Source organism: Labrus mixtus, chromosome 11 (genome assembly GCF_963584025.1).
Source record: "Labrus mixtus chromosome 11, fLabMix1.1, whole genome shotgun sequence".
In the NCBI taxonomy this organism is placed as follows: domain Eukaryota; kingdom Metazoa; phylum Chordata; class Actinopteri; order Labriformes; family Labridae; genus Labrus; species Labrus mixtus.
Window position 1 is genome coordinate 6581077 of NC_083622.1, and position 23436 is coordinate 6604512.

The 23436-nt window shown below is 44.6% G+C and overlaps 5 protein-coding genes across 6 annotated transcripts in view; 2 read left to right on the plus strand and 3 right to left on the minus strand.

Moving 5' to 3' along the window:
- Positions 1-4631: 4631 nt before the first annotated feature.
- Positions 4632-10383, plus strand: zgc:174945 (uncharacterized protein LOC793867 homolog). Its single transcript, XM_061049771.1, has 3 exons — positions 4632-4788; positions 8992-9318; positions 10285-10383. Exons 1-3 carry the CDS (start codon positions 4722-4724, stop codon positions 10287-10289), a joined length of 399 nt encoding a protein of 132 aa, XP_060905754.1. The 5' UTR covers positions 4632-4721; the 3' UTR covers positions 10290-10383.
- Positions 5595-8706, minus strand: LOC132983454 (tripartite motif-containing protein 16-like). The gene has a single exon (XM_061049764.1). The coding sequence runs from the start codon at positions 8523-8525 to the stop codon at positions 6873-6875; it is 1653 nt and encodes a 550-aa protein (XP_060905747.1). The 5' UTR covers positions 8526-8706; the 3' UTR covers positions 5595-6872.
- An 855-nt stretch (positions 10384-11238) lies between the features above and the next one.
- mettl6 (methyltransferase 6, methylcytidine) lies at positions 11239-13417 on the minus strand. The gene is made up of 5 exons (XM_061049767.1): positions 12952-13417; positions 12700-12834; positions 12359-12529; positions 11724-11865; positions 11239-11539 (listed from the first exon to the last, which is right to left on the minus strand). Exons 1-5 carry the CDS (start codon positions 13288-13290, stop codon positions 11385-11387), a joined length of 942 nt encoding a protein of 313 aa, XP_060905750.1. The 5' UTR covers positions 13291-13417; the 3' UTR covers positions 11239-11384.
- A 447-nt stretch (positions 13418-13864) lies between these two features.
- On the plus strand, positions 13865-19094 carry eaf1 (ELL associated factor 1). Of its 2 annotated transcripts, XM_061049770.1 has the most exons (7): positions 13865-13980; positions 14059-14177; positions 16134-16228; positions 16355-16491; positions 16721-16893; positions 17715-17933; positions 18063-19094. In XM_061049770.1, the coding sequence occupies exons 2-7, from the start codon at positions 14075-14077 to the stop codon at positions 18110-18112; spliced, it is 777 nt and encodes a 258-aa protein (XP_060905753.1). In that variant the 5' UTR covers positions 13865-13980; positions 14059-14074; the 3' UTR covers positions 18113-19094. The 2 variants fall into 2 exon arrangements, with proteins under 2 accessions (XP_060905753.1, XP_060905751.1); XM_061049768.1 differs by having other exon boundaries at positions 13877-14177.
- Positions 19095-20649: 1555 nt separating this feature from the next.
- The window catches only part of bmper (BMP binding endothelial regulator), a 37850-nt gene continuing 35063 nt past the window's right edge, over positions 20650-23436 (minus strand). Inside the window, exons 14-16 of the mRNA XM_061049763.1 lie at positions 23064-23406; positions 22319-22449; positions 20650-21531 (exon numbers count right to left, since the gene is read on the minus strand). Coding sequence (XP_060905746.1) covers positions 21350-21531; positions 22319-22449; positions 23064-23406 — 656 coding nt within the window. The 3' untranslated portion in view covers positions 20650-21349. The remainder of the gene's footprint in view (positions 21532-22318; positions 22450-23063; positions 23407-23436) is intronic.

The window sequence follows — 23436 nt, forward strand, 5'->3', positions numbered from 1 at the left end:
TAATGTGTCAGTAAGTCAGGTATGATGAAACACTCAGTTTTAACGGTTCAGAACAATGAGTGTATGTGTGTTTGTTTATGTGTTTTAAAATGGTTTTAAACCACACATCGTATATTCTCGCGCTGTCCAAGTGAATCTGTAAAATGGGAATTATTTGTCTCAGCACTCCAGCTGTCTGACTGTGCTTTATGTTTCTGGATAAATGTCTCATGTTAAACATATTTAACTAAATGTAAAGCTTATTAGATCTTATCGTATTCCAGTGCATCTCCCTGACTGACTTCCTGGTTATCCTGAATGTTTAAGAGACGAACATTTACTAAGATGAAACTCGCTCACCGATTACTTTTATCTGAAGATTCTGTATCTGAATGTGGAGTTGAGCAAGCTTCTCATTTAACATCTTCCTCTCGTTGATCAGGTCGATGTTAATAGCCTGTTTGTTGTTCTTCTCTTCAGCCAGTCGCTCGGTTTCCTGAAGCAGTCGCTCGGTTTCCTGAAGCAGTCGCTCTTTCTCCTTCAGAATTTGTTCTCTGTCTGAGAGAAGGTCTCTGATTTGCTCAGCAGACATCACAGTGGAGCTGTTGGTTGATGTGTTGTCGTACTTGCTCAAATATCCAGCTGAAGGAAAGCAGAGAAGTAGTTTTAATGTTTGGGGGGGGGGATTTATTTATATTTGGGGGTTGACACTCACCAGAGTCTAGACGCAGGTAGACGTTAACAGTCGCCTGTACGATGCACAGCAGGCCAAAGCTGACTCCAACCAACCAGAGGACACTTGACCCCCCTACAGCTGTGAAAACACAAACACACACATGATCGGTCATCATGAAGCTACGTCGTCCTGTCAGTCTGAATCATCCAGTCCAGCTTTAAACTGCCGCGACCAATCTTTGTTTTCTACTTCACTAAGTCCACTGCAGAGGCACTGCTATTGGGGGGCCCCGGGCCAGTGGGGGGTCCGTAGAGCTGACAAACTTTAAACCACAGCTCACAATATGCAAATGTTGCAATGACAGTAGGAAACCTCCCCGAGGGGTCCCCATCTGACAGCACTCCCTCTTGTCGCCCTGCTAAGTGTGGCATGCATTTTAACTTTGAAAATCGAAGTTCATCAATGAGAGTGAAAAAAAAAAAAGAGCGAAAGAGGAAGACGAGGAAATGTCGGGAAACTGGCAGACAGGATGGTAATGAACGCTAGTTGGGGGGGCCCCCGTTTAATGTTTGCCTCGGGCCCCAACAGACTATACCTGCCACTGGTGGATTTATCTGTTTCCATGGTGATGTGGTGTTGATATGAGCAGATCTTGGGTCGTGTGGTTTCCCACTTCACACTTTAACCACAAAAGTACGAAGAAGTGGCTAAATTTAACATAATCAAGATTATGAGAAACCTCAGAGGTGTCATATTAGCAATAACTTCACATTTTCTCTACTTCCTGCCTTCAAAAGTGTCACAGTCAACATATGAGAGGAGCTTTAAGAGAAAGAGGATTTAAATTGTTATTTAATTTTAATTTAATGTTTGTTTTTTGATAATTTTGCTTCTTTTTAATCATTTCTGTACATTTATAAACAACACAACTTCAGAAGGTCAACACTTTTTTTATTTTTTTAATAATTACAGATTTTTCCCTCAACTGTTTATAGGTTCTTGTTTAAATTGCACATATATTTTTATCCCTGCACGGGTTATGTACATTTCTTGTATAAGTCTATTTTTAATTGCATAGGTTTAAGTTTGATTCATCTAGGGGGATTCTTTAAATCTTTTTTTCAAGTTAATATATATATGTATGGGAGGGGGGCATCGGTTTTGTGGTTAATTTGTAACAAATGTTTCATGTTGTAACCTTCTACTGGATGCTTTGAATTTCCCTCGGGATCAATACAGTATCTATCTATCTATCTATCTATCTATCTATCTATCTATCTAAATCATCTAAAAAAAAAAAAAGAGTTTTATGAAGAGGCCTGAAAATCAATTCTGAGGTGTTTTAACAAACTTGTGACAGAGTGAATAAATCATAACTGACATGCATCACATAATTTATGAGACATGCATCCTCAGAAACTATAATGTGTGTAATAAAAGTAGTGAAGATAGAAGGAGAACTAAAGCATCTTATAGTGTTTGTTAAGAAATATGATGAGACAATAAAGCTGTTTCCACACATAAGAGTGCTGCTCCACAGAAAGATGAAATATGGTCATGACTCATTCCTTAAATAAAAACTGTGTCACACCTGTACGGAAGAGGATTAGGGCCACTGGAAAAAAATGTTTTGGTTCTGATTTTTTTTTTTTTAATTCTGACTTTTTTTTTCGGAGCCAGAATTCTGAGAAAAATCTGAATTCTGGCTCCGAAAAAAAAAGTCAGAATATAAAAAAAAAAGTTCAGTGGCCCTAATCCTCTTCCGTTCTCCTGAGACAGAAACAGAGACATTCTGACCTGAACAGCAGTTTTCTTTTAGCTTCTTGGCGTTCCTCCGGTCCTGATCTGGACAGTTGACATAGTCTGCTGACTCCATTCTTCTTCTTCTACTTCTTCTTCTCTCAGTGAGAGTTACTGACGGCTGTTTAAAGAAGGCCCTGCAGTGTCCTACAGATCCTCTCTGTAACGTAGTCTCCTCCAGCTGCCTCTCCGCTGTCTGACTCTGAAGTCTTCTTCCCCTTTAATGCCATCAGATGATGATGATGCAATGCAGCTCCGTCACATGGTCACCGACCACTAAGAACGAGTTAGACTGACTGACAACACACACGCTGGTATTTCAACTTAAACTAGTCAATAATTCACAGTTTTGAACAGTAAAGTGAGGCGCTACTTTTATTAACATTATAGATGTAATGACCCCACAATGATCAAAGTATGCAGGAGCGTCTCCATGAACAGGTCTCACATTAGGCCCCTCCCCCACAGCCTGAGATATGACTATAACCACGCCTCCATGACACCAACAAGCTGTTAAAAGATTTACATTCAGGTCGACAACATCTGACTCCTTTAACACTTTTAGACAGCACACATTTTAAAATGCTACGACCTGTTTTTTAATGATCCACTCAACGTCCTGAAGCTTTAAAGAAACTACATTTATTTATCAGACAGGAAAGTAGGAGGGGAATTACTCTTCACAAAACATTGGCACCAACCTGCCAATCCAATCGAATCCCATTGTATTCATGAAGCTCATTTTAAAAAGTGCTACACAATCAAAAATAAAAACTCAATAAATCACAGACCATGAAAACAACAGGACATAAAAAAAGGACTGTTGAGACAAATTGGGATTATAGGAATTAACACAAAACTCTCAGGCAGAGCCAAAAGCTATAAATGTGTTTTAAGGTTAGATTTAGAAAACAGGAAGTGTGGAGACAGACCAACATGTGGAGGTGAAGCGCTCCAGAGATCTGGTGCTGCTGCAATGTCTGACAGAAATCCAAACTTGCCAATATCTAAAATGATTCCCAATGTTGCAGACACCCAACACATAAAACCTGAAGTCCAATTTATTTTAATCTGAAGATATCACCAAATGTTTTGGGGCCGTAGGATTTCTATTTTTATTTCTGTGGTATTGATATCGTTAGATTTGGGTTAGGGTTAGACTTTTACTAGAGTCATATAAAAGTTGACACACACACACACACACACACTACTGCACCCACTGCAATGACTCACAGATCACAACTTGTTTTCTGACACCCAAAGCTTCAACGGAGAGCTAAAAACAAAACCCTGTTTCCAAAGAAAATAACTCTCACTTCCATAAAAGTACATATTTCAGCTAAATGTTGCATCAAGGGTCAAGGGGACAGTTCCCTGACAATAATCAGGAAGGTGAATGACCAACTGAGGGCATTTTGTCAGATATTTTACTAAATGTAATTCTAGTTTAAGTTTAATATCACTGAGGGCAAATGAGCCCCGGGCCAAGGTGAAGAGAAAACACAATCTATGTGCAACTTACACCCAATAAAAACAAAACCAGACAACACAGTGACGCATTAAATACAGTGGAGGTCTCCGTGCTGGAAATGCTGTCTCAGCCTAACTTTCAGTCAACCTAACGACAGGCTGAGAGCTGGAGATGAGGCGGGTTTTAAGCCTCTTGATAAACCGTTACACCGCGCCCACCTGTCAATCAGGTCAGCTACACGCCTTATTGTGAATAACTCTTATCCTTCATCAAATCAAAACTGATGAGTCATCAAAACATTCACCCAACGTACAGTGTGTGTCGATCGAGACATGAGCTAATCAGACCTGTTCGGTTTTTTGAACCTGGCTGTAAACATGTTAATCTCTGTTGTAAAAACAGACTTTTTAGAATGGGTGTGTATGTGACTTCGTGCTTCTGCAGCCAGCCTCTAGTGGACACTCTGCAGGATTTTACACTTCAGCATCAGCTTCATTTTTCAACATTGCTGCTTGCAAACCCCCCCGCCCCACCCCCCACACCTCCATTTCTACACCCATGTGATTGAAAGTCAAAGTGTCACAGATCAGAACAAAGTGTGAAGTGTTTGTTGGTCAGAGGAAATGGAAACAGAGCTGTAAACACATAGCCTCCACCCACAGCACAGCCCACCACACCACAGCAGACACACGAGCTCACCCTGCATCTCAGGAGTCAGATCTGAGTGTCTACTTTCATTTAGGACTAAAGGAGCTGTCTCCTCATTCTTCCTCAGCGTTAACGTTTGTGTAAAGAATGACTTGGTTTGCTGGATCAGTGCTGCTGTTGGTCATTTTGTGCGTCTCAACTGCAGTGGACAAAGGTTAGTGAACACGTTAGATATCACAGATGGTAAAAAAGAAATCTGCAACAAATGTTCTCTGCAGAACTGTTTGAGTGTTTATCAGAGCACAGAGGGATGCTAACTCCTAATAAAGAGTAAAACTTGTGTATTTAAATGTGAATAGTTGAAGTCTACATTCTGTCTGACTGAAGCGATACAAAGCTCATTATAGATCAATATTTAAATGTAGTGATCTTGTGGAATTCCATCGGCACAAATAATGTTGAAATAAATAAAAATCCTACTGCGTACGACCCTGAGCAGTTTTTGTATTTCCTGATGTTTGGTGCACACGAGGAGTCAGATTATAGAACAGCTTGAAGGAGGAGCTAAAGAAAAGTCTGAACATGAAGCCGTTAAAAAAACATTATTTTCAGAAGCTGTTTGCAGAGTGCGATGCCAGGCCCATTCTGACCCCATTTTAGAGACGCACCACAGATTTTGAAGTCGGGCTAATCTCAGCTATCATGTCCCGTTCAGTGGCTCCTGACTAGTTGATGAGTTTCTGGCATGTCGGAAGATTTGGTCGTACGAATGCACACAATGAGAGCCCCGAGCCGATTCCTCGACCTCAGGCCTTTTTCCTGATGGTGTCTGCTAGCTAGCTTGTTGTTATCGGTGATGTTGCTGAGAGCGTGTCTGAGAGACAACAGTCAACACACATATATATCTGACTCAACTTCAGTCTGTGGGAGCTTTCAAAGATAACTTCATGGACAGTTATGAACACAAACAGTGTGAGCACATACATCCTGAGCTTTGGACGTACGTTTATGTCGCACAGCGTGAGCTTACAATCCACCACGACTTTTATACAATTGTAGGATGTACAGCAGCCCTAAGACCTTCCAGCAGAGGTTTAATGGAGCTGTCATCTTTTCTTGTCAGGTAAATCAGAGAGTCGTCTATAAAGATGAAGGGAGATGAGTCTGTGTCTGTCATGAGCAGCTGATGCAGGGATGGACTGTAGAAAGTTCTAACATCCTCCAACTGCAGTTTTCACTACTACTTTCTATTCATCATCACCAATTCAACAAAAACAACAAACACAACAACAACAACACAACAACAACAACAACAACAACACAACAACAACACAACAACAACAACAACACAACAACAACACAACATCACAGGTAAGTGGAGGTGACACTTCACTTTGCTCATTTATTGATTCATGTCGGTATTACAGATCTATGAATACAGATCTGTGAAATTCAAAGATCTGTATTCATAGATCTGTAAAAGTATGGAAAAGTAAACCGTTAGCACTCACCACAGCGTTCAAAGACGATGAGCCTTTAAATACATAAAACTCAACAACAGATGCACAAAGCCGAACCAAACAAGCACAACAAAGAACAGAATATAAACCATCATACAATAAGACAAAGAACACGATCATACGAGAGCACAAGTCCTCATTAAGAATGGTTTCAGAGTTTAAATGACCCCAGATGGGACACCACAAGGGCGTTTGAGATGACTGAAAAATATTTCATAGTTTTGATCAGGGCTGAAGAGATTTATGCAAAAAAAGTAGAAAGAAATATCAATCTGTTCTATTTTTATAGCAGTTTTTGTAAATTGGACATTTTCGCTCTCCAATGTCCAAACAGGGAACTACATTTTAAATCTGATGCTACACAAAACTAACAATGCATCAAAGTCAATATTTTGGATAATCTTTGACATATCCAAGACTGATTTGAAAAAAATCCCCCAGCCACCTAATATTTGTTATATGGAAAATAACTAATTCTTGCGTTTTTTTCTTAAATAACAACAGTGACATCAAGTAATCAAACTGGCATTTAAAGGGTTAAATTCCTAAAAATTATTGAATGTTTGGTAGTTACGAGCAGGGCTGAAGTTGTTTAAGAGATGTATGCAGAAAAAAGTAGAAAAAAATATCAATCTGTTTTATAGCAGTTTTTTGGAAGTGGACATTTTTGTCCTTGTGACTTAAGAGGGTAGTAAATTAAACTGATGCCTGAGGGTTAAAATGTGGACTCTCAGGACTCCCAGCTGATAGTCCACAGTGAACGGAGGCGGTGCGATCTCTACTTCAGCTCACACAGCTCAGCAGTGTCTCCGACCCAGTAGACTGAAAGTCCAGCGTGGAGTGGCTGAGTGAACGTGGTCTGGACTCTGTGAAGCAGGGTCATGGTGTCAGAGACGCTGTAAAAAGACAAGGTTCCTGCCGTGTGATCCAAGTACACCCCTATCCTGCAGGACGCCGGACCTGAGAGTAACGTTTTCACATTTTTATGTCTGAAATGAAAAGATAAGTCAAAGCATCCCAGAGACCAAGACCTGTCGTTGTTTCCAAACCCGCTGTCCTGTCCTGATCTGCTGCTGTCCTTATATGCTACAGCCACCGACACTCCACTGCTCCTCTCCACCTCCCAGTAACAACACCCAGTCAGACCCTCTCTGCTGAGGACCTGCAGCCAGTCTGTGAATCTCTCTGGGTGACTGGAATATGTCTGCTTTCCTCTCGTTACTGTTGCTCTTCGGTTCCCGTCAGATAACTGCAGCCATGTGTTGACTGTGTTTGGATCCAGAGTGATCTGACGGGAGTACTGGAAGAACTCCTTTCTGCTTCTGGGTTCTGGTCGCGGCAGTAAAACATCCACCTCAATCACTTTCCGTAAGACGGTCGGCCACTCCTCATGGAGAACGTCCTGTAGTTTATCCCGGGTGTTTGAAACAGCTGCTGTCACATCTTCAAAGTGTCGCAGAGGTTTAACACACACGCTGAGCACCGATGTAGATTCAGTGACGAGCGACAGCAAAGAGGAATCAAGAAGAAGCTGGATGTGGTCATCGGAGTGTAAGAGCTGCTGGAGCTCAGCGTCCTTCAGCTTCAGTTCAGAGAGCTCTAACTGCAGCTTCTCCTCCAGCTCTTTGACTCGACTGATTTCCTCTTCCTGCTGAGATCTGATTCGCTCTTTCACGTCAGATATTCTTCTGTCAATGAGACAGACAAACCCAGAGAAACTCTCCTCACTGTCTCTCACTGCTCGATCTGCAGAGCGACTGATGGCCTCTTCTTCCTGTTGGAGCAGTTTCACATCTTTCTCTCTGTCCTGGATTCTTTGTCGGATATTTTGAAGGTACAGCTCGAGCTCCCTGGACTTGTCTTTCCGATGTGCTGCAGCTGAGACCGTGTCGTGGTCTTTGTGTTCGTCCAAGGAGCAGAAAAAACAAATCGCCTGCTGATCGGTGCGGCAGAAGATCTTCATCACCTCATCATGACGAGAGCAGAACCTCTCCTGCAGGTTTCTGGAGGGTTCAACCAGCTTGTGTTTCTCAAAAGCAGGGGATTGAAAGTGAGGCTGGAGGTGGAGCTCACAGTAAGAAACTCGACACACCAGACATGACTTGAAGGCTTTCCTCGCCCTCGCCGCGCAGACATCACAGACGATCTCTCCCGGTTTGACCGAGTCGGCTGGAGCTTCCTGAAGTTTCTTCTTCTTCTTCAGCTCTTCCACTAAATCAGCCAACATGACGTTTGTCACCACAGCAGGCCTCGGTGTGAACGTCTGTTTGCACAGAGGGCAGCTGCACATGTGGTGTGGGTCCTCCTCGTCCCAGCGGCGTCCCACACAGCTCATGCAGTAGCTGTGCCCACAGGGGAGAGTGACAGGATCCTTCAGCAGGTCCAGACACACCGAACAGCCCAGGCTCTCCGGGTCTAGCTGCAGTGCCATTTCGCTTCACAGTGAATGTAAAAGTAAAACAGAATTTGCTTATCAAATGTTGTCTGAAGAGGGAGGAGGGTGTGGAGGACCGGTTTCACAACATTCCTGTCAGAGGCGAGGATTCACAACGGAGCCCTGCTGCGTGTTTGAGTCTCTTTGGAGAGAAAGCGTTCTGCTTTCAGAAGGTGAGATGAGAAGAGGGGATACACCGAGTCCTCACTCACCAGATGGTCTCCATGGAGCTCTTTTCTTTTTCAGTTCTGATGTTCAAGAAGCTGCGCACACACACACACACACACACACACACACAGACACACACACACGTTGATGTCACCAACCAGCTGGTGACCTGCTGGATCTATGGGCTTGTTCATTTAAATGCTGAAGGGAAACTAAGAGTTCTTTCATCTCATCTGAGTTTTGGTGTAAACTGATGAATAACAGTTTCTTTCCGTCTCGTTGTTTTGTGCTTTAGTCACCTTAGAGCTCCGTTACCAACGTGCCACGCTGACTCCTTCCAGAGGCTCGTCTGTCAAACTGTCCTGCAATGCCGTTTACAACTCCAAACTCTGCGGCCTGCTGCACGTTGTTTGGTGTCAGGATAGCACCGAGCTGACGGAGCCCAGAAAGTACTTCACCACGGTGAACGAGACGATCTCCGGCCGCGACATGAGGCGCAGGCAGGTGGTGACGGAGATCCTGGACCTGACATCAAAGGACAGCGGGCGATATCAGTGCACTGCTAAATGTGCAAAGAGTCAAGAGGCCGCAGTGGGAGTGACCATCACGATCGATGTCAAAGGTACGGACGAGGAGGCGGAGTCATATCTTCTGTGTGTGTGTGTGACTGACTGCGTGTGTGTCTGTCTGTGTGTGTGTGTCTGACTGTGTGTGTGTCTGACTGTGTGTGTGTGTCTGACTGTGTGTGTGTGTGTGTGTGTGTCTTACTGAGGGTTAAAATGTTCTCATTAGATATGTGAGGTGAGAAAAACAACATTTATACTTTGCAGATGTCACGATTTGAGACCTCTGCCTCGATGGTTTCTTCTGACTTGTGTGTTTTAAAGATGGGCTCCTGCTGCGGTGCCGCCTAGTGGTTAGTGTGCACCACCCATGTTCAGAGGCTGTAGTCCTCCAAGCGGGCAGCCCGGGTTCAAATCCGACCTGTGGCTTCTTTCCTGCATGTCATTCCCCGCTCTATGTCTCCTTGATTTCTGAGTCTATCCACTGTCCTGTCTCTAAAATAAAGGTATAAAAGCCCCCCCTCCCCCCGGAAAAAAAAATAACGCTCCTGCTGCATCGCCAAGAGTCCCCGCGATCCAAATCCAGAGAAAGATTTAATCCAGAATCCACAAAGATTGATTCAGATCTGCCGCCACTATCCTGATAATTTACCGCCTCCGACATAAATGAGGCGACCGCACTCATCTGGCCAATTACAAGCTTCTATTTACTGTTCCCAGCCGTAGTAGCCAATGAGAGCCGCCTGAGTTTAAAGGAGGTGTCGACCCCTATTCTGACTTCTACACCCACCCCGCCCCCCGCGACTCTGACCTCTCTTGTAGCCGATGAGATTGTGGATACGTGAACCTGCTGCTACCACCCGTCATACCCCGCCATGACCCCGACTGTTTACCCTATTATTTCAATCTCTCAGTGTTTCATCAGCTAAATGCAAAAGCTGTGTTGTGTGTGAGGAGTTTATCTCTGATTCAAAGGAGAGAGGACATTTCAAACTGAACACTAAATCCTTTTCTTTCTCTCTCAGAGTGATCGTCTGACTGCGAGGCGTTCAGAGCGCCGGGCTCTACTTCCTGAAGTCTCCGGTTTGTTTTATAAGAACAAAATAAAAGATTTCATAAAGGTTTGTTTGACTGTCGTCTTGTTCATTACTCAGAGGAGGTGACCTTTGACCTCTGCAGATTAAGAAGACGACACAAACACGCACGCATACACACACTCACACACGTCCGTGCTGCCTGATGAACTCGGAGACGAGGAGGTGTTCAAAATGTTTTATTGTGAAGCTTCTGAATAGATATGAAAGCTGCGCTCCGTTCAGCACCCTGTGAGCAGGTGACCTCACAGCTTCCTGTCTGTGTGGTTTCTCGTTGTTTAGACTCAAGTCGGTGTCCGGTCTGTCAGGTGAGGCGCTCGGGTCAGACTCACGTTACATAGAGCGATCCCTCTGATCGTTTCATTCAGGCTCTGACTGCAAAGAGTTTGAAAAACAAACTCTGTAGATGAAGTTCTGTCGACATATCGCTCATCCAGAGTAACCCTGCAGGCGTGGGGCTTTTTCAACATGACCTTCTTTCAGCGGGGGGCGTGGGGGGGCTTAACCACAGAACATGAAACAGGAAGCTGCTGCAGCTCGAAGAGAATCATTTCAGAATCCTGTTCTGAGTGCAGACTCAGGTTAAAGAGAAAAACACAGCATGTACTCTGTGTGACACTTTTGGGGGGGGGGGGTACGTAGGCCTGTGACGTGTCACATTCAATCTGAATATCATGGAGGTGTAAAAAGGGGACGATGACCCCCCCGTCCCGTCTTCAGACGCGTTACAGAGGAGAGACAGGATCAGCTATCAGCGGGGGAGAACAGCGCTGTATGTGTGTCTGACTCTGTGTGTGTGTGTGTCTGCTGACTCTGTGTGTGGAGCTCCAGACCGATCGGGACAGCGTCACAGCATCAATATAAATAAACAGACGTGAAGGTTAACCCTTCATTCACCTTATCTATGAAGCTGCTTCTCCTCGTGATTCAAACGCCGCGGTGTGTTGAGCCTCCTCCGCTGAAGTTTCAGCGTTTTGTGTCAATCAGACGTTTCAGTTTTAATGTCTGGACATGGATAAGGTAAGGAGACATCAGCCGCTCTGTGATTGGCTGGCTTTGGTGAACTTGCTCTGCAGGAAGACTCGGGGGACGCACAGCCCCTCCTTCTTGTTGACCGTCTCTCTCAGGACGTAGTCGTTAGCGACACACCCGAAACCCGTCTCCTCGAAGAGCGCCGCCAGAAACTCTGAAAAGAAGAGCGAGCAGACGATTTAGAACTCGTCCAGGAGGTCGACGCGTTCGTGACATCGTGAATATTTGTGATGTCAGCAGCCGATCAGCTGTTCACGCTTCATAACGCTGCTGCATGAACAATCAAAACATCTGAGTCATCGCTCCAGCACATCGTCTCCCGTCCAAACGTCACTGACCTTTAGAGAAGAAGAAGGACCGGGTGCCATCCTGGCGGACGTAGAAGTTCTCCCCCAGCTTGCTGCCGGCTTTAAACCGGAGCATGGCGTGGTCGTTCAGGCCGTAGTCCCTGAACAGGACGACGCCTCCGGGCTTCAGCACCTTCAAGTACAACATGAAAGTTTAGGGTCCTTTAGCAGGAAGAACCAGCAGCAACATGCTGTGTTTATTCTTACAAACAGCAGATGAGATGTTTATCTTTTAAACTTCATTCCAATCACTGAAGGACCTCCACGCTGAGTTTACACAGAATCAGAATCAGAATCAGAATCGGGGTTTATTGCCAAGTACATTTACACATACAAGGAATTTGACTTGGTGTATTGGTGCTAAACAATTAACAAGGAAATAAAGCAGAACTAGTAACAATTTAAAGAATACAGTATAAGAAGCTATTACAATATATAAAATAGAATTTAAAAATATAAAATATAAAATAAAAAAAATAAAAAACACAAAATGTGCAAAAGGTGCAATGTAGGAGAAAAGGTGTTTGTAACTACTGACAGAGTGCGTGTTAGGAAGATACATTTTTTAAAGTCCAGTGAGCGTTAATGTAACGCATAAAGAACAGTTCAGCACTGTCTGCTCTCACCCTGCTGATGTTCTGCAGAGCCAGCTTCATCTTGTCAGGATGGACGGCCGACAGCACGAAGAGGAGAGTGACCACATCCACGGCGCCCTCCGGCACGTTCTCCCTCAGATCATCTTTGGTCAGATCGCACTGGAAGGCCCTGCAGCGCTCGGGGCGGTACACCGGGTTTTTCTGTTAACACAAAAAAAGCATTTAAACTTCTTCTTATTGGATCATTCTTAAAAAAAAGAGATGCTCTGACTTCTTCCATGTTTGCTTTAAAATCTCAGAATGTTTTCGATCAGTGGCCAGTGACTGAAAGTCTTCTTATTAACTCTCCTCTGCGATGGAAGACGGCTTACTTTGACAAATTCAACGGCTCGTGGTGAGAAGTCACAGGCATAAACAAAGATGTTGAGGTCGTCCTCCAGCAGAGGGAAGAGGCAGTTTCCGACTCCACATCCAGCTTCCAGCAGCACGAGCTTCTGCGACTCAAACTGCAAACCAGAGACACACAAAGAGAGAGATGATTCATTAAGTCTCCACCAAAGAACAGAGTGGATTTATATTAAGAAACTTCACAGACATGAACTCTGAGACTCTCCCCCCCTCACCTCTCTGCAGGCCCTGAGCTCTTCAAACTCCCTGGTGGTCCAGTGTCTGTCCTTGAAGAAGTTCGTGGTGTTTCTTTTATAAAACAAGTCCCAGTTTTTCTGAGCGTCTTTCTCCAGCTTCAGCTGTTTGAAGCCGGACACCAGAGCCCGCTCCCCGGCCAGCCTGTCCGGACCCTGCGGGGTCAGACCTCCGGCTGTGGAGGTGTTGGTTTGTCCGTGGACACACAGAGGAGACGGTCCGCCTGGTGGTCCCACTTCTTCTTCTTCTTCTTCTTCTTCTTCTTCGTGAGATGATAAATTAGCACCAGCAGGGATGCTGAAGTTTCCTGGCTGCGCCATGAGGCTTTAAAGCAGCCGTCAGTCACTCGGGTCTCTAAAGGAGAATTTACAGAAACACATCAGCGACTTTTCATTCAAATTAACGAATTCATGTTTTAAAATAAGCAGCAGGTAGGGGTTCTCCCCACATTTACGACAAACTTGTCCGTCACTCAAATCCCTCCGTGTAACACTTTGGCATCGCGTTCAGGGGGCTTCAAGATAATCGGAAAAATAACTCTCTTCTTATTCAATTTCATTTCAACGCTAAAATGAAAAATAAAAACACAAAATGAATTAACGGAGCTGTGCAGGTTTAGTGTATACACATATAAACAGTTTGTGTTTAACTTAAGAACACAATTTCAAAATGCAACTTTGATCTTATATGGACTAATAAAGACATATACTGTAAATATTAAGATTACGAGTCAAAACTTACCGAAGTATGGAGAAAAACGTCCGAATATGAATAATCCGAGCATCAGCGGATCACTTGAACGCATCGTTATAATTTGATTAATATTATATAAGCAACCGAAATACATTATTAAAAAAACAGCAGCGCTTCGTGTTGTCGGTGGTATTTGATTGTCAGACCCGAACCGGAAGAGGCGGGGCGTAGTGACGTCAGGGATGTTTTGCTAACGATTAGCTTCGGCGGGCTAACTTTGTTTAGTAGTTGACGTCTCTTCTTCAGCTCTCCCTGAAGTGAGCAGACTTTTAGATCACGTCTTTAACGGATTATTGAACATAAATGTGATTTATTATTACATTTAAAACAAGCAGACGGACAGGAGGAGCCATGAACGGGAGCAGCAACCCGCTGCTGGACAAAGAGGAGCACGTTTTAAAGCTCGGAGAAAGCTTCGAGAAGAGGCCCAAATCTTCTTTTCACACCATCAGATGTGAGTGTTCACTGAAATGTTTCCCCCCCCTTCAGGTGTTAGAGGGTTACAGTGATGAAGAGGAGGAGGAGGAGGATGTTCATTACACAACAACCTGAGGATGATGTGACGTCATCTGCAAACACAGCGCTGCCTCATCTAACTTAGACATGCTGCACACACCTGCGGACAACCTGCATTCAAGAAAGAGAAGAAGAATATCCAACTTTATTTATAAAACTCTTTTCATACATTAACAGTCCAAAGTGCTTCACTAAGAACAGACTGGAAATAAAATCTGACATCAACAACAACACTGCTGACCTGAACTCTGCAGAGTGAAGAACTGAGAAAAATCACTTTAAAGTCTTTTTGTTTTCCAGCCAAATGAGTTGCAGGCAGAATATTGGAAATGTGGCAATTCTTTGTCTTTTTAATAATAATATTAATAATAATAATAATACATTTTATTTATAAGCACCTTTCAAGACACACAAGGACGCTGTACAACAATCAACATTTTAAAAACAGCGTTGGATAAAAAACAGCACACAGTGAAGAAATGAAATGTAGGACAGTGTAATTGCAGTTTAAAATGTTAGCGTGAGTAGGCGATCTTGAACAGATGGGGTTTGAGTCTGGATTTGAAGATGGGGAGAGAGTCAATGTTGCGAATGTCAGATGGCAAAGAGTTCCAGAGCAGCTGAAAGCTCTGCCCCCCATGGTGCTGAGGCGGGCAGAGGGCACGGTGAGGTGGATGCAGGAGGAGGATCTGAGGGAGCGGGCTGAAGTGGCGATGTGAAGGAGGTCAGACAGATATGGAGGGGCGAGGTTGTGGATGGCCTTGAAGGTGTACAGGAGGTTATTAATGTTCTTAAAATTTTTTAGCTCAAACATGACCTTTGACCCTTATTTGGAAGTTAAGGTACTCTGCCTTTGCATTGCCTGTATAATAATAACGGGGCATTAACTTCCATTTGATACTGTAATTCACTTGGTTGCATTGTTAAAATAACACAACCAACACTATTTCTTTGCAACACTTTAGTCAAGCTGCTGTGTGTGTCAGAAGTGCTTGATGACAGATATTAAAACAAAGTCATAACACCTTAACTCCACTGCAGTGAAACAGTAACTTCACTTTGATCCGCAGTAAAACAAAGGCAGAAGACCGTAACTCAGTTTGAGTATTCAGGAATGCTGCAGTTCAAAGACCCTAATGAGTGAAGTTACTGGACTCTGCCTTGTTTTCTCGAGGGCTTTTGGAAGTTAAGGCAAATACAATCTACTATTTTCTCAAAAAAACAACACAATTGACTGAAGTTATTTGTCCACATGATAAAGCACATCTGTATTGTTCCAAAAATGACAAAAACTCATTTTTGAAAAAATTTGAAGTTACTGCCTTTGTAGGACAGAACAGATACAACAGGAAAGATGGTAGTAAAATAATTCAAACAAATATTAGAGGTAACTTTAAAATATGTTTGTCGTTGAATGAGCGGTTGTGAGTGGTGGACGGCAGTAGCTCAGTCTGTAGGGACTTGGGTTGGGAATCGGAGGGTCGCTGGCTCAAGTCCCGAAGTTTGTCTGGTAGCTGGAGGTGCCAGTCCACTTCCTGAGCCGAGGTGCCCTTGAGCAAGTCACCGAACCCCAAAACTGCTCTGGAGCGCTCGCTGTGGGACCTCTCCATTAATGCATGTCCATAGGATCCTGTTTGTGTGTGTGTTTCGGCCTGTGTTTGTGTAGCATGTTCTTTAAACAGAGTGTAAAACTGAATTTCCCCTCGCGGGATTATTAAAGGATAAATTATTATTATTAGTACACAGATGAATCATGAAGTATAAAACATGTCTGTTGTTAATCTGTGTTCTTTTTAATACTTGCTTCATGTCGGCTCTGTGCAGACTGTTGGCTCTGGGTTGCTCTTTATTTGAGTCTTATGATTAACAATATTATATCGTCCTCTCTGCTCAGATGACTTCAAACCAGCGTCCATCGACACGAGCTGTGAGGGAGAGCTGCAGGTCGGGAAAGGAGATGAAGTCACCATAACGTTACCTCATATTCCAGTAAGGCTGCCTCTGTGAAGTTCCTCTGAGGTTTTACAACAAAAAGATCAAATATGTTGAATCACTCAGACGTTGATTCTGAGTTCTTAACGGTTCATAATCAGATGATTGTCGTCGTCCCTGCAGGGCTCCACGCCTCCCATGACGGTGTTCAAAGGGAACAAGCGTCCGTACCAGAAGGACTGCGTGCTCATCATTAACCACGACACGGGCGAGTTCGTCCTGGAGAAGCTGAGCAGCAGCATCCAGGTCAAGAAGACGAGGTGAGAGACCGCCGCTCTGAGAAGAGAAACTCTGAATCAAAGGTGTAAAATAAATCAATCTCTGGCGCCCTCTGTTGGACACAGAGTATTACTACACCACAGACAGGTATTTCATTCATTACTGTGGACAGAGCGGATACTTCAGAGGCGTCTCCTGCGGTAAAGATTCAGACACGTCACACGGGTCTTCTAGTCGTCACATATTCGTTTCTGGGTGTGTGTGTTTCAGGGCGGAGGGCAGCAGTAAAATCCAGGCTCGCATCGAGCAGCAGTCGGTTCGCTCCAGCCAGCCCAGCTCTCAATTCAGGGCCCCCACCAAGCCCGGGGCCGGGGTCAAGACCTCCCCGTCCCCCTCCAAAGATAATCCCTCCCCCGAGCCTCAGCTGGATGACATCAAGAGAGGTGAGGAGGTCCAGATATGACCTGTGACCCTTTAATTCAAACCTTATCCTAAAACCGTGTTGTGATACGTTTATAAACATGTTAACTCTTTCTTCCTTTGTTGGATTATGGAGATGTACTGTACATGGGCGTACATTGGACACCGTGTATCACTGTGCGTTGAGGTTTTTGACTGGTTGTAGACGCTTCACTCATCACTGTGACCTGTACCTGTACACTAACTCAGATTGGCCATCTTTGAAGGTGCGCAGGTATATCCACTGGCTGAAGCTTATTCATAAAGCTCTTCTTATTTATGTTCATACCTTCAAAGAACCAGAAGCCACTATGCCTCGCGTTCCTGTGATGTCTTTAAACTTCCTGTTCCTCGTGTCCGCACTGAGCTCGGGAAAAGAGCGTTTAGTTTTGCCGCTCCCACCGCATGGAACTTTCTCCAAAATGACTTGAAAATGGCGGAGCTCATTTCGCTTGAAGCCTTTGGCTCGATCTCAAAAGATAAAAAACGCGAGACAATTGGGCAGTGCCTGATGTGTTTCTGGTTTGTAATCTGTGATCAAGACTCTGCACTTTATCTGTAAATCAATTTGCACATTGTAAATCGTTGTTCTCTCCTAACTTATTGTTTGTAAACTGTCTCTTTGTCATGTAATGCTTTTTATGACGTGTGCTGCTTCCTTCTTGGACAGGTCACCTTGTGAAAGAGATCCTGATCTTAACGGGTTATTTACGTGGTTAAATAAAAGTTAAATCAAAAATCAAAAAGGTTAGGAATGTCTTCATGTCCACCTCTCTGACTCTGTGCTGCCCCCTGCTGTCCGCAGAGCTGCGGGCGGAGGTGGAGGTGATCGAGCAGATGAGCAGCAGCGGCAGCAGCAGCTCCTCTGACTCAGCCAGCGCCTCGGGGAGCGGCGACGACAGCAGCAGCGACGGCGAGCACGACGCCCCCCGACCCCTCAGCCAGACCTCCCCAAACCGCCACCCCGTGGTCAACGGGGGAGCCGACCGGCAACAAGGAAACAACCAGCTCATGAACACACTCCGTGAGTGAAGCCCTGTCTTGATTTCAACTGCGTTTTGCACAGCATGATGGGAAATAATCTCAAAGTGGAATCTAGTGGCCGTCTTATAAATCTTTGAGTGTGTGAGTAAATCTCTTCTGGTGTTCACAGGAAACGACCTCCAGCTCAGCGAGTCGGGCAGCGACAGCGACGACGACTGAGCGCTGCTGGTCAGTCTCTCTCTCTCTCTCTCCCTCTCTCTCTCTCTCCCTCTCTCTCCCCTCTCTCTCTCTCTCTCTCATTCTCTCTCTCTCTCTCCCCCTCCCTCTCTCTCTCTCTCTCCCTCCTCTCTCTCTCATTCGCTCTCTCTCTCTCTCTCTCCCTCCTCTCTCTCTCATTCGCTCTCTCTCTCTCATTCTCTCTCTCTCTCCCTCTCTCTCTCCCCCTCTCTCTCTCCCTCTCTCTCTCTCTCCCCCCCTCTCCCCCTCTCTCTCTCATTCCCGCTTCCCTCTCCCTCTCTCTCTCCCCCCCTCTCCCCCTCTCTCTCTCATTCCCCCCTCCCTCTCCCTCTCCCTCTCTGATTGTATTTTTTTATTTTATTTGGAGTCTCTCCTTTAAGCTAGCCAGCCTGTAACTTTAAGAGTGTATTTTTGATTAGATGTGTATATTTTGTTTTGTAAAGAAGAAACCCTGAGCGGTTTGTACGATGATCAGATGATATATTCGAGTGCACAGGAATATTTTCTGTAACTTAGAGCAGCTAGTTGAACCTTCTTGTGTCACCTGTTTGTTGTTATGGAGAGATGAGGAGTCCTCGTCCTCTCACTCCAGCCCGGTGAGAAGCTTCTAGACGTTGTTGTTGTTTTTGTTGTGTTTTTATCGGTTCTTTTAAATACGACAAAGCTCGAGCTGCACGGGTCCACGGGGGGAGGCTGCTCAGGGCGCCACAAAGGAAAGAGTGGAGCATGAAAACCAGCAGCTGTGCTCCCTGATCCGGACTGAAGTTTTCAAACCTTTCATTATTTTAGACTGTTACCTCGACATTCTCCGCAGAAAAGGTTTGAACTCAAGTCACTGATCATGAAACATGAACACTATTATCTGTCAGTATGTTTCAAACTGGTTTGAACCAGTCAAGCTCTTCAGGATCTATTCAGTGTTTTATGTCTGTAATGAAGTTTGTTGATAAAAAGATGAATTCTGTTCCTCTCGTCTTCTTCTTTAAAGGATCAATCAGTAAGATGTGTAGAGAGTGAAATGACAAAGTGATCTTACTATATGATCAGACATTAAGGAAACATGATATGTTGAAGTGCTGGCTTCTCTGACAACAATGCAGCAGCCAGTATGTCCTCCTTCTAACTTTAGATTCTGGTCCTGAATGCTCTGGATTTGTTTGGACCAGAGAAGGTAGGCGGTTTTAAGGCACCCCCACACGGCCGTTTTGGACGCCCCTCGCTTTGCCAGATATGAGAGCAGTTATCAGGTCAAACCAACAGGTGTTGCAGCGATGGAAGCGGGCGAGAGAAGTGGTTCAGATAGAAGTGATTGTACCCGACCTAAAAAGCCTCTGCATGTTTCTAATAAGCTCCATGAGCAGAAACGTGCTCAAACTAGGATCAATATTGGAGATGATTTTGAAAAATGGAGAGAGGTTAGAACACAGAAAGGTTTACAGACCGATGCAGAGCTGGATAAACACTGAAGCTTCAGTGTCCACCACATGGCAACCTGCGTGAACATGGACTCTAGAGAGGAGGGGGCGGGGGGAGACAGCTCTCTATGATGTTTAGAATGTGGGCTGCAGTACCCGTTTTAAACACTAGGGGTCAGAGTTACATGTGTCTTAAATCATCTGACCAGCTTTAGTTTCATATTCAGAATGAGGACTCGTCGTTTCAGAGTTCGTGTATCGTTTGTAAAGATTCGTGTGAAGCAGAACATTTAATTTCCTAAATCTTCATGAAGTATTTAAACCGTGGAAACATTTCATGCCTTACAGCGTTAACGTCTAGGATTAATAAGAAGGTGATTGTGTTGTTTTGTGAAAAGGCCAAAGAGTTGAAGTGCGGCCCGTTGAGGTGTGCAGCGTACGTACGGCAGGAAGGTTAACGGTCACGTCCGTGTGTAGATGTGTTCATTAACTTTGATCAGACACTGTGGGGTTCTTTGTTCTGCAGCAGCTGACGGAGAAACACAGTAAATATCACAAATTTGAAACGGTGGTCTGAACAGCGCTTCTGTGTGCATGTAAACGCCACATCCTCAATATGGTCTAAAAAGGGACGCTACGATTCACTTATCAGACAAACTAACAGCTTCAGACACACAGGTGCTGACAGGAAGTGACCAGAGGTGCAGACAGGAAGTGACCAGAGTCAGAGTACAGGTGCTAACAGGAAGTGACCAGAGTCAGAGTACAGGTGCTGACAGGAAGTGACCAGAGGTGCAGACAGGAAGTGACCAGAGTCAGAGTACAGATACTGACAGGAAGTGACCAGAGTCAGAGTACAGGTGCTGACAGGAAGTGACCAGAGGTGCTGACAGGAAGTGACCACAGTACATGTAAACAAACTCACGGAGATGATTCTCACCTGTCAACCTGTGGTTCATGTTTTCTTCTTCAGAGAGTAAAGACAGCAGTCAGAAGGTAACTTTGATTAGAGATTATATTGCTGGTCTTAAATAATTATCGTCAAGTGAAACATCTGCTAAAAAGAAACACCTTCAGTTTGATACGAACCACAACAACACGCTGTACAGAACACGATACAGTACTTTATCCACACAGTCACATTTCTCTTCAAACAGCGACACGGCGAGCACATAAATATCTTTAGTTTCCCTTTCAATCATTTATAACGACATCATTCGACCGATATATAAATTAACATCAACAACAAATAATAATATTAATAATAATAATTAGAACAATAATCATACAAAAGCTGTCTTTCATATAAATCTGGCTAGCTTACAGACTGCAACGAGGGAACAGAGGTCACTTTATTCCAAAAGCAGGAGCTCAGTTTCCCACTTCAGAGTGTTTTTTCAGAGAAATGTGGGCGCCATTTTGGCTCAAACGGGAGTCCAGTTGCCCGTGTAGATTCCTGAAAGTTCATGGTAAAGTGAACGATCGTCTTCAGGTGGTGGAGGCTGAAACACCTCAGAAAAAAGAGCTCTAGAGTTTCCTCTTTGGAGTTCAGCTCTTCCTATTTAAGATTGATTTACGCCCCCTGGTGATGGTGATTGGTAGAGGCGAGGCTCCGCCGCCCCTCTCCACTCTGTGAAGTCGCTGCAGCGTTCCCTCGTGAAGATTCAGACCCTGAGTACCTCTTCATATCTGATCTCTCACTGTGAGACCCCCAAAGTCTTCTGGACTCGTTTGGCCCCTTAAATCTGATACCTAACCGTCAATCACCCCCCCCCCCTCCCCCCGCCCACCAGGATCACAGGGGTCACCGTCCCGGGCAGGATGTGGGTTTGATGCAGCGTCCCTGAAACAGCACCAGGTTGGCGGGGCAGTGGCAGCCCGCCACGCAGGGTTTGTGACACGGCCCGATCTCGTTCCAGTTGTCGCAGGTTTTGGTGCAGCCCGGCCCGCAGGTGTCGTACACGGCGCCGTGTTTACACTGGGTGGCTGCAGGAGGAAGAGAAGAAGGTAAAAAAAAAAAACTTCAGCAAACATGTCGTCCAAATAACTATTTAACATGTAACAGACAAAAAGCAGTGAATAGTTCATGATCTCAGACTGAACACGTGATAGTTTCTCTGAAATGATCACACCTTTTGGAGAATGTTTTAAAATAATTAAAACACCGGTGTTACGGTTTAAAGAGTGACCGTGTTAACTGGTGACTCTCAGCTGGTTGTCATAGTTACAGACGTCTATGGTCAGTATTTTTTGACATTACAATAAAAAACTAAACAGAGACGTTCATTAGGACTCTTACTGTCTCAAACATCTGTTGTAACCATGACAACCACAGATGCATTCGGCTAAAAGTCACCAGTTAACACGATAACTCTTTAATCCGTAACACCGGTGTCATCAAAAACCATGAAAACATGTATTTTCAAAGTCAGGTGATGTGCGTTCTTAAAAGGTCATGATGACTTACAAAATTCTAAATTACACACGTGTCTGTCTTCTCTCTCACGGCGCTCAGGAAGTCACTTCATGGAGGTCAAACAGCATTTCACAATAAAAGCTCCCCGGGCAGAGACGGGCATTTTGACTAATCATTCAATAAGCTCTGTAAAGTACAGGGGGCGCTGTGCTCTCGCTCAGGTTGTACACGATCCAGCTCACCATGCAAGTCTGACTCATCCACTTTAAATTCTGCACCTCGTTACGTTTGTTATCCTCCTCTTTGACTTTTCACGTTGTTTTAGTTTGTAGTCAAACATCGAGATCTGACGCTCACCCATGCAGGCGGTGTCGGGCCTCCAGACGACGGGGACGCCTTCCCTCTCACAGGCTCGACTGTAGGCGATGAACGACTCACAGTAACAGTTTTTATGGACGGGACACTCACACATGTCCGTCACACACGACCTGCAGAGCACACGCATGTTATTGATAAAATAGATTAGAATTACTTTATTTATCCCAAACTGGGAAATTGTGGTTTTACAGCAGCATGTTATCAAAGCAAATAAAACAATATAAGAATAGATACATAAATAAGCACTTAAAATATAAAAAGAGATTTATACATCAAGGATTTAGCTTAACATTCCTACTGATTTAAAAAAAATGAAAAATGAAATACAACATTTATTCAGGCTTGTCAACTGAATGTAAAAGTACTTGCTGGAGGTAAGAGATGTAAGTTTGCAAAAACAGTGATGGCAGTGGTAAATGTGCAATAACGATATAGGGGGTTATCCAGAGCTGTGCAAATTCGTGGCTGTGCAATCAAAGATATATATGTTAAAGTGCAGGAGTGTGGATACGTCATCAGTTGAAACTATTCACTATAATGATGAGCAGTCAGACAACGTCGTTATCGTTGTGTCGGATCACTATTTGAACTCTTCAGGTGTTGTTTTCAGCTTTCTCTCTTAAACACAAGTTCTTCAACTCGACTCCTGAACCTTCAAAATAAACTCAACTCCTGAAGAGTACGTGAAGTAACAAAACTCAGATTTAGACGAGGATCGTCTCACCTGTAAAAAGGAGCGAAGTCGACCACACGGTGACACTTCTGAAACTCCCAGGACTTTATCTTCTGACACTCTCTGTGAGCGCGGAATTTGACTTTCACGCTGCCGGGGCACAGGAAGGAAGCGGGTCTGCGAGGCAGGTGCTGCTGCGAGCAAACCTCGTTCCCCTCCACCCGCCACGACTCGGCAAACTCGTCCACGTCGAACTTGAACTGACCGTCCCCTCCCATGGTGTCGTCGCGTTTGTGGCCGTTGTAGTTTCCACAAAGGCCGCAGAGGCGTCCACGCAGGTGAGGAGCGGCCACGACCTCCACGAAACTGTCGCCGTCCCACGTGATCTCCAGACCTGAAGGGCGAGGGGGGAAAGAGGAAAGAT

Coding starts and splice junctions, on each gene's coding strand:
- mettl6 (XM_061049767.1), bottom strand. CDS start 13,290: ATGGCGCAGCCAGGAAACTTCAGCATCCCTGCTGGTGCTAATTTATCA. Junction 12,835..12,951: donor AGCTCAGGGCCTGCAGAGAG/GTGAGGGGGGGA, acceptor TCTGGTTTGCAG/TTTGAGTCGCAGAAGCTCGT. Junction 11,866..12,358: donor CTCTGCAGAACATCAGCAGG/GTGAGAGCAGAC, acceptor TTGTACTTGAAG/GTGCTGAAGCCCGGAGGCGT.
- zgc:174945 (XM_061049771.1), top strand. CDS start 4,722: ATGACTTGGTTTGCTGGATCAGTGCTGCTGTTGGTCATTTTGTGCGTC. Junction 4,789..8,991: donor CTCAACTGCAGTGGACAAAG/GTTAGTGAACAC, acceptor TTTGTGCTTTAG/TCACCTTAGAGCTCCGTTAC.
- LOC132983454 (XM_061049764.1), bottom strand. CDS start 8,525: ATGGCACTGCAGCTAGACCCGGAGAGCCTGGGCTGTTCGGTGTGTCTG.
- eaf1 (XM_061049770.1), top strand. CDS start 14,075: ATGAACGGGAGCAGCAACCCGCTGCTGGACAAAGAGGAGCACGTTTTA. Junction 16,492..16,720: donor ATCCAGGTCAAGAAGACGAG/GTGAGAGACCGC, acceptor TGTGTGTTTCAG/GGCGGAGGGCAGCAGTAAAA. Junction 17,934..18,062: donor CCAGCTCATGAACACACTCC/GTGAGTGAAGCC, acceptor TGGTGTTCACAG/GAAACGACCTCCAGCTCAGC.